The sequence below is a fragment of the Macrobrachium nipponense genome, chromosome 2 (genome assembly GCF_015104395.2).
Source record: "Macrobrachium nipponense isolate FS-2020 chromosome 2, ASM1510439v2, whole genome shotgun sequence".
In the NCBI taxonomy this organism is placed as follows: Eukaryota; Metazoa; Arthropoda; class Malacostraca; order Decapoda; family Palaemonidae; genus Macrobrachium; species Macrobrachium nipponense.
In genome coordinates this window covers 61,066,143-61,075,623 of record NC_087201.1, presented here as the reverse complement: position 1 = coordinate 61,075,623, position 9,481 = coordinate 61,066,143, and the positions used below count along the sequence as shown (strand labels likewise).

Genomic DNA, 9,481 nt, shown 5'->3' with positions numbered 1-9,481 from the left:
AGTATTTTAAACAAAAAGTCATTGTAACTTTCTGTATTAGTTTTTTCATCGCATCTTGCTTTCACTTAAATTATTGGCATCGCAGTTCCATTGCATATAATGATATATATATATATATATATATATATATATAATATATATATATATATATACATACACACACACACACACACACACACACACACATATATATATATATATATATATTATATATATATATATATATATATATATATATATATAGATATATATATATATCTATATATATAGTATATATATATATGTATGTTATATATATATTCATATGCAGTGGAACTGCGATGCCAATAATTTAAGTGAAGCAAGATGCGATGAAGAACTATACAGAAGTTACAATGACTTTTTGTTTTAAATACTTGCATATACTGTTCAACTGAATTCAAACCTTGAAAGAATAATGCAGTTATGTACTACTGCATACAATTATTGTATGATAAGGATACCTTTAATTTACTATGACAAAGAGTATACTGCAGAATGGACGGAAAACAAAGGGTTTTATGTAGTTAAATGTAATATATGATTTTTCCAGGATTTCGATGGGTAAGTGCCCTCCCCACCTTTGTCCCTACGTGCGGGCGCCCATGGTTGTATTGTCTTTGTTTGTTTGTATGGTGCTTTTACGTTGCATGGAACCAGTGGTTATTCTCTAACGGACCAACGGCTACACGTGACTTCCGAACCACGTCGAGAGTGAACTTCTTTCACCAGAAATACACATCTCTCACTCCTCAATGGAATGGCCGAGAATCGAACCCGCAACCACCGAGGTGGAATGCTAATACCATACCAACCACGCCGCTGAAGCACTATGGTTGTATTATCACCGGGATTGAGTAACTATGCAAAATTTCATGTCAATTGGACAAAGGGATCAGGTAAAAAAATTGCTTTATTCATTAAAGAAATGCAGGCTCTTGATACCGATTTTGGAAATATAGCTGCTAGTTCGAAAGGTCAAAAGTGTTTGATACCGACACACCCCTAGAACGACCTCCCCCTATATTAAGATTTAGATTTGTCTGGAACTTCGGATTTTTTCACAACTTTAACTCGTAGAACAATTTCATAATTACTAGATTTTTCAAACCATCTCAACTGCATATCAATTTTGTTAGCTACAACACAAATTGGTTACAATTTCTGTCAAACCAAAAAGTATAAAATAAAAAATTTAAACTCTTTGTATCAATATGGTTTAAAAAGTTAACAAGGTGTGATCCGACCATCCAGCTTACACGAGACGTGTGTAAGTTTTCTCTTACCCATAAGTTGTAGACATTCATTCCTAACTTTAACGTGATTGAAAATGCTAAAATCTATCGTCAAACAGCCTAATTTCACCAACAAAAAATATACTAAATAGCAATATTTCATTAGGAATCATTTTTCTGTGCTGTTCAACATGCACATTATTTATTTTTTACATTTCCATTCTAATAAACAAATCATAAATATCCTATCCTAAAATTCCTGTATCTTTAACTCAATGTGAAACACCTTTTCAGACATTTTTAGGCTCTCCTATAGATCCCCCCAAACAGCAGCAGCAGTTTTGTAGCTTACTGCCACCCGTTAAGCGAAAATAAATCTTTTTGACACCATGACTTTCTTACAATTAATCATGTCTAAAAAATATAAACTTAGGCACCTAACATGAGGAAGAAAATGCTACCAGAAATATAAAAATATATTTCTTATAGCATTTCCTTCCATGGTTTGTGACCACACTTTTATTTTTAAGACATGTTTAATTGTAAGAAATTCCTAGTCTAAAAAATTTTATTTTTCACTTTTTAGTGCATTTTAATTGTCTGTTTGTATGGTGTTTTTACGTTGCATGGAACCAGTGGTTATTCAGCAACAGGATCAACGGCTTTACGTGCCTTCTGAACCACATCAAGAGTGAACTTCTAGTACCAGAAATATACATCTCTAACCCCTCAATGGAATGCCCGAGAATAGACTTGCAGCCACCAAGGTGGCAGGCCAAGACCATACTGATCATACCACCGAGGCGCTCAGTGCATTCTAATAAGTGTAAACCATTTTTTTTTTTTTTTACGATCTTCCTGGTTTATAGCATCACTACACAAACACAGCTACGGGCCACTACACTATTCATGTGAGGTGCACAGCTTTATTCCCTTGTTTTTTTTTACTTGTAATCATCTTTACTTATACTTCAGTTTACAGTGCTTCAAAAAGTTTATTTTAATTCTTGTCCATTACCATTTTCTGAAACAATGATCCCTAAAAAATTAGATGTTTCTGAACTAGATATTACAAAGTATTTCCATTTTACTTTTAAACCAACAAGTAATGTATACTATCTTGAATCTTCAGTGTTCTACTTCATGCCAATTGTACGTGAGACTGAAAACATAAACTTAGTTCAATTTTTTGGTTTTAGCTTCCTTAAAATTTGCTCTATATTGGCTTGTGTACTTCTGTCATTTTTTAATCTGTAAATCACAAATCGTTGATATATAATTAATTGCAAAACCATGTCCCAGGTCACTTCTTGGGTCAGTGCCCTAGATTAGATTACAATTCAGGAAAGTGACAAAAGAAACCGATACTCTACACTTACCTTCAAATCTTGCCAAAAGAAATACTACAAGGCCCTTACAGGTCGTCAGTTTTTACATGCAAGAATGCTTGCTTTAAAACTTTTAAGGATATCAAAGTCACCTAATAATTAAATCAAAGTACATATATATTTCATTAGAAATTTATTGTTACATTAATCCTATGGCACATAAATTACCAAGTATATTAGTTATATGAAGTATACAGCAAAACCTTACATTACATATTTTGTAATCCATGAAATTTTACATTCCAAGTGTGATCCATGCACATGTTAAACCAATTTGAAGTTTAAATTATTCACTTTAATTAAAAAAAGTACTGTTATGTACACAAGCAAATTAATGCACCAAAATTCCAATAAAATTTGCTGGCTTATGCTTAAACTTTACAAGAAACTTGTTTTACAGTATTGTGTAATCTAAAGAAAAGCTACAATTCTTACAAAATGTATTAGAAAAAATATAACATACAGATACAATGATCATACTAATGTCATACAAATAAATTAGAGAGTTCATTTCCAAATCATGCAGTGGCAACTTGTCGTAAAGGCCCATCCAAGTACTTTGCCAGAGCTTGAGTTTTGGCTTTCAGTATACCAAACCCTACGTTTTCCTTAGCATATATACATAGGAGGAGGTTAGCAACTTGAGTTACACAAACTTTGCCATCCTGTAATAAAAATGAGAAAAATATAATTAATTTTTGGGAACCCTTAAGCATGAATATCTCAAGATTAACAAACCTCTACACTGAACAAGCTTCAAATGCAACTTGAGCCTAATTCTCTTTCAATGTTTTCACAGTTGGTGGTGCCACCTATAGTTTGCCCTACATGGCACGCTGTACTGATTTCAAAAAGTTCTTCTTAGCATTAATTTGGCCTTTCTAACTCTCCCCTTTTATGTGTTCCCTTTGGTCTCTGCTTAGCTAACAACTTAAATTTCACCTGAGAAAGGAACCTGTTTAAGCTCCTCTGGAAGATACAAGTTTCTTTTATTCTCTTTCCTTATTGTTTCCAAAGTTTTTAATTTTATAGCATTTAAGAGTATATCTTTCAAGCAAGAGTCCTATGAGTTTACTAAGGTGGATTAGTAAGCAGTGGTAAACTAATTCATAATAATCATCTCATTCAAATCCCACTATACTTTTGCTAAATGGGGTGCTGAAGAAAACATTTTTTGTTCGCTTACTAACTAAATATGCTTACTTTACTCCATAAAAGAAATGGCAGAAAATGGGTAAAATGCCAGTTAGTGATAATATGCTTAATGATAAGCAACTGAGCCTAACATGACTATGAGTAAAAGGATTATAACTTGGTAAGGCACAATGTCAGCAGATCATTAAATAATTATAAAATTAGTGAAAATTGAACCAAACCATACAAATGCTAATGGGCCCCCCAAAAAAAAAAAATTAAAAAAAAAAATTAAAAGGTAGCTCAGCTCTGCCAGAATACAGGCATTCCAACCATGCTATAATAACAAATGCCTACATAGAGAGGTTGAAAAGAGCTGTTTCAAAAATCCAACAGGTTTCTTTTTCTTTTTCTTTTTTTTCCAGCTACACTTTGGTGAGCAACTCCTCTGATTAAAATAATGATTAATTCTTCCTGATTTTCATATCTGTAAAAACCCTGTCCACTAAATTATTTTTATTGTATTATGACTTGCTAAGTATGTCAGGTATATTTATGATAATATTTGTAAAAGACAAGCTAGCTCTGTAGTTGCTGAACTGAAGTGTTTTCTATTGGCCACCTCATCTCTTTTAATTACCTTACCTAACTAAAATTTTTTTATTGACCATCTTTTTATTAAAGTTTACCAGTTTTAATGGTGATAATACCTTCACCACTGTTCTAAATACAGTAACTGGAACTTTAACCAATATTCAATCCCAAGAATAGGGGTCACTACAAGTCAAGTTAGGGTTTTGTTTCATGCATTTTCTTGTTCATTTGGTCTTTTACTTTCGTAAGGAACTACAATCTCAAAAGGGATCGTTTTACTTTCTGTTTGATTCAAGGAGTCTACAGCTTTGGCTGCTGAACCAGTTTTAGTGTACCTGTCACAGAATTGAGATTATTACAATTAATTCAAGATCTTCCCATGTCTGCCAAAAAAATACATCTGAAGGATGGATACACCTGTCTTGATGGACTACACTAGCACTCATAACCATATAAATCAGTCAAACAAGTTCAAAGTCATACTAATACTGGGGTTAACAACAAAATGTGCAAATGGCTGAACATAGAAAGAAAAATTTGAGGGGGTGGATGAAGGAATCAGAAAACTCTTTCTAATCTTCTCATAAGTAATTACATGTAGAAAAGTCAGTTGTAGGTACAGTGGTTGTTCTCCGACACTCTTTCCACTAGAAACAAGGAGTCTGGGGAGCATAAAACCACGACAAAGAGCCTAGGGTCTGGGAAGTAATTAAAATTCAAAGTCATAAGAAATATCCAACTGTTTCTTTTAGCCATACTGTTGTTGAGAAACAGGTGAACAGATTTGAAACACAATACTTATATAAACTATTAAAATATATATTTTGAGCCATAGAACAGCACCTACTGCACATTGACAAGGCCGAGAAGGAGCAGAAGAAGCCATGATATCAGCCAAACACAAGCGAAACGGGCAATGAACCGGTAAAGGCCAAGAGAGGTTAAACATGACTCTCGCCCAGGAGTGCAGTTCACAAGCAGAGACGGCATTACCTTTGCACTTCAAAAGATTTTATTTTTACAATATTTTACCCTTCCACAACTAAACCTATAAATAAAGTACTAAACCTATAAATAAAGTAATAGAGTAATGTGTTGTATTCATCAACAAAGTTTGTTTTATATGCCCTAATAATTTAATTTGATAAAATTGTTCCTGTACTACTGTATATCTTACCTCACATTCCATGAGAACCATGCTCAACCTGTCCTCTGAAAAGGCATTTCGTCCATTTTTATCGTACACAGCCCAAATGTTACTTGCAATAGCAGCAGTGACTCTTGCATCCCGATCACCATAGCCTGTAAAAGCTAAGAGTGCTCCCTCCAAGTTCAGCAGTCTGAAAAAAAAAAAATTCACTTTAGAATACCAGACAGAATCCTACATTGGTAATGACAAGCAGATATGCTGAAGGAATTTTTATATCAAGATAAGAATAAATATCCCATAACCAATACAACATACAGATGTTCCTTTTAATGGACATGTCATAAAGCTCTCACTAATTTACATTTACTGTACGAAGTATCAGTATAGGACAGGATTTCCTGGAAGATCTCACCTGGATAGTCCTCTGAATACTTGGGTACTGAACAGTAAGTATCCAACTAAAGTTGTAGGGATTAAACCCAAAAGTGACTGTGGGGCAACTGTTCTACTGATGACAAATGATCTACCACTTCCAGCCTTAACAGGCAGGTAAGACTGATAAGGTGAGAAGCTGATAAAGACTCCAATGGAACCACTGGATCATGTCCAGGGTTGGGTGAACTAAGGTAATCAAGGTATCCACTTCCATTCTCAAGTACACAGCAGTCATGGAAGGAAGTCAGTCTGAATATATCCAGTTAGTAACGGAGCCAACTGCAGGCACAGCTTGGAGAGATAGAAATTTTTTTGTGACTATGTTGTTGAAGAGGCAATTACCAGTGGAACCTCAATTGAAAGGGCCGAAACTTGGCAGAATTTTTTTAGTTAACAGACTTACCCAAGTCTAACAAAAATATTAAAAATATTTTGTACTTCCCAAAGAAACATGAAATTTTTATAAAATAAGATTTTATAAATATGAACTTAACAAGTAATTACAAAGCTATAGTTTCTTCTTAATGGCAGCTTTAGACTTAAAAATCTGCAATAGCACTCTGTTGTTTTGGTACAGGTAAGTGCCCTGCCCACTTCCAGGGAAGAACAGGTACAACGTAGCTGAAGAGCTCAGTTTATTTATGCTCTATGTCCATGTGTGGGGATTATGTAATTATTTGGTAAGTACATATAAAATCTTATTATAGAGATGTCACTTTTATATAAGTACGTAACTTACCAAGCAATTCCATAGCTGAACCCCACATTGACAGGTGGGATTCATTGACATGTACAACTTTGAATTTGAAAGAGATAAATAAACTAGCATTTTGGGAATGCTACTGTCAACTTTACCTGGTGAGAGCCAAAGCAGGAAGATACTGCCTCCGGTCGTTGCTCATTTCAACCCATAGTGGACATTACTATAGTGTCAAGAGCTGCCCCTACTTTAGTGGGAGCTTTGGAGTCATGGAGTGGTCCTATGACTGCCAAAGCAAAACCAATGCCCTTGAACTGGGTGTGATACGACCATAACCAACAAAATCTATTACCTGTACACCAAGTTAAAAAACATACCTATGCCCATCTGATTCAAAGAAATAAATGGTGGGTACTCCAGGTACCAAGCACCCCCAGGCTTCCCAAAACTTGATGACTTTACACAAGGGAATTAGATAGAGAAAATAGAAGTAGCACTTCTACCCATCATTCCCTAGCACCATGCTAGCTGCAGAAAAAGGATCTAACATACTAGTATAGTCATCAAACTGTTTCTACATTGTGCAAGTAATGATTAACGAAAACTGATCAATATTTCCAATAAGTTGATTGGATGATCGTAGTCAGGGAGAAATTACGCTAAAAAGCTAAAGATGTGGCTACCTCCCGAATGTAAAGACCTTTCGCCTTCAACAATGGTAAGATTTCTTCCTTGATATTCAAATGAGACTCAGCAATACATATAACTGAACACCAGAGGTTATGAAAGTCCCCTTTAATCTTCTTGGTTCTTTATGTCAAGATAGTGTTATTCCTGTAAGACTCTTGATGGTGGAGGACCAAGGCCAAGGGATGGAAGGGTTCCCATTCTTTGCTAAGAACCCTAGGATAAAAGAGCAAACTGCATCTCCCTCAGTGAAACCGACCCATCTATCACGGGCTGGAAGCTCATTGATTCTTTTTGCTGTGGCCAATGCAATGAGAATAAGAGTTTTTCTAGTTAAGTCTATAAGGGAAGTAGAATGTAATGGTTCACACGGTGGACCTGAAAGCCAACGTGACACCACGTCCAAGTTCCAGGCGACAGAGGATTGAGTAATTTATTTAGTAGTATCAAAAGACTTTAGCAGTATCAAAAGGACTTAACTAAGACAGAAATGTCCTGATTCTTTGCGTCTAAATACAGAATTCAACATAGATCTGTAGCTTTTAATGGTGGATGTTGAAAGACCTTGAGACGTCTTCAAGAACAGCAAAAATTCTGCTAGTTGGGCTAAAGATCTTTCAGACGATGAGATGCCATGTCTCCTGCACCAACTGCAGAACACTGCCCACTTAGCTTGATAGACTCTGGTAGAAGAGTCATGTCTGGCCTGAGCAATAGCATTTGCAACTTCTCTTGCAAAACCTTTTGCTCTGACAAGCTTTCTGAAGGTCTGAGGCCTATCAGGGCAAGAGTGGCTAAACCTTGATGGAACCTGTTGAAATGAGGCTGTTAGAGCAGATTTTGATGCTGTAAAAGAGCCTTGGAAAATCTGTTAGAAGTTATAGGTCCGGGAACCATGCATTTTGTGGCCAGAAAGGAGCAATCAGGATCATCGACATGTTATGATGAGACCAGAATTTGTTTGTGACTTCCCTGACTAAACTGCAAGGAGGAAAGACATAAACCTCCAGGTTTGACCAATCCTGTACCGTCACATCCTTTGTCCACGCAAGAGAGACCAGGGCAGGAGAGCAATACAGGGGCAGGCATTGGTTTCTCAACGTCACAAAGATGTCTACCAACAGGTTTCCCCACTGTTTCCGCAGGTCAGTGCACACCTGTGGATTCAGCAACCATTCCTTAGGTAGAACCTGTTTGCAACGGCTCAACTCATTCTCAAGAACATTTAACTTGTCTTGAACGAATCAGGTTTGAATCTGGGTCTAGTTGTTTTGGGCCCAGAGGAGATCACTGGCTGCCTCGCACAAGGAAAGTGTCCATTCCTCCCAGACTGTTCCTCCCCAATCCAGATCCAATGCATTGGAGTACAATGTTAGGTTTGGGTTCAATTGAAGGAGCAACTTCCCTACTAGGAATCTCCCTTCTTCTAACCACCACTGAAGGTCATCTTTTATCTCCAGTGTGATGGGGAAGACAAACAAATCTGGAAGTGTCTTTCTGCTCCAACTGGTTTTTAGGAAGAACTACAAAGATCTTGCATGCAGTCTCCCCAAGGGAACAAACATCTTCACTGGAAGAGAGGGTCACCAAGAGGCTCATCCAGTCGTTGGCCGAGCAAAACTGGAGATCAAGAAAGTGACAAACTTTCTGGATGCAAGAATGAACTCTGTTATCCGACAAAAAACCCTAAAAAATCAAGAGTCTATCTTCATACCCGAATAGATCATGAATTGAGTTGGGGCTCATTGAAGTGTCTTCATTAGGTCCACCGTATACTTCTTGGATGGAGACCAAAGAAGTCAGTTGTCTATGTATAGATACCTGACAAACCATTAGGGTGAAGCAATTGCGATAGAGGGGGCGAGTACTTGAGTGAAAAATTTAGGGGCTGTGGACAGTCTGAGGCGCAAAACCCAAAATTAAAAAACTTGGCCTTGGAACACAAACCTCTGGTACTTCTTGGTTTCAGGGTGTATTGGAATGATGTGGAAGCACACATCTTTCATATTGATGGATACCATACAGTCTCCCTGACAAATAAATGAGAGAACTGACTTGTTCCCCTGCAACACGGCCAATACATCCTCTAATTGCTTCTTGATATGAGAAACAAAGGGATCCTCTGAAATAAGTGCAGGCA

General features: G+C 36.5%; 1 protein-coding gene across 1 annotated transcript in view; it reads right to left on the bottom strand.

The window, feature by feature from the left end:
• Positions 1 to 2,757: 2,757 nt before the first annotated feature.
• LOC135220636 (ragulator complex protein LAMTOR2-like) overlaps positions 2,758 to 9,481 on the bottom strand; it is a 35,668-nt gene continuing 28,944 nt past the window's right edge. Inside the window, exons 2-3 of the mRNA XM_064257955.1 lie at positions 5,547 to 5,709; positions 2,758 to 3,306 (exon numbers count right to left, since the gene is read on the bottom strand). Of these exons, the coding sequence (XP_064114025.1) occupies positions 3,160 to 3,306; positions 5,547 to 5,709 (310 nt within the window). The 3' untranslated portion in view covers positions 2,758 to 3,159. The remainder of the gene's footprint in view (positions 3,307 to 5,546; positions 5,710 to 9,481) is intronic.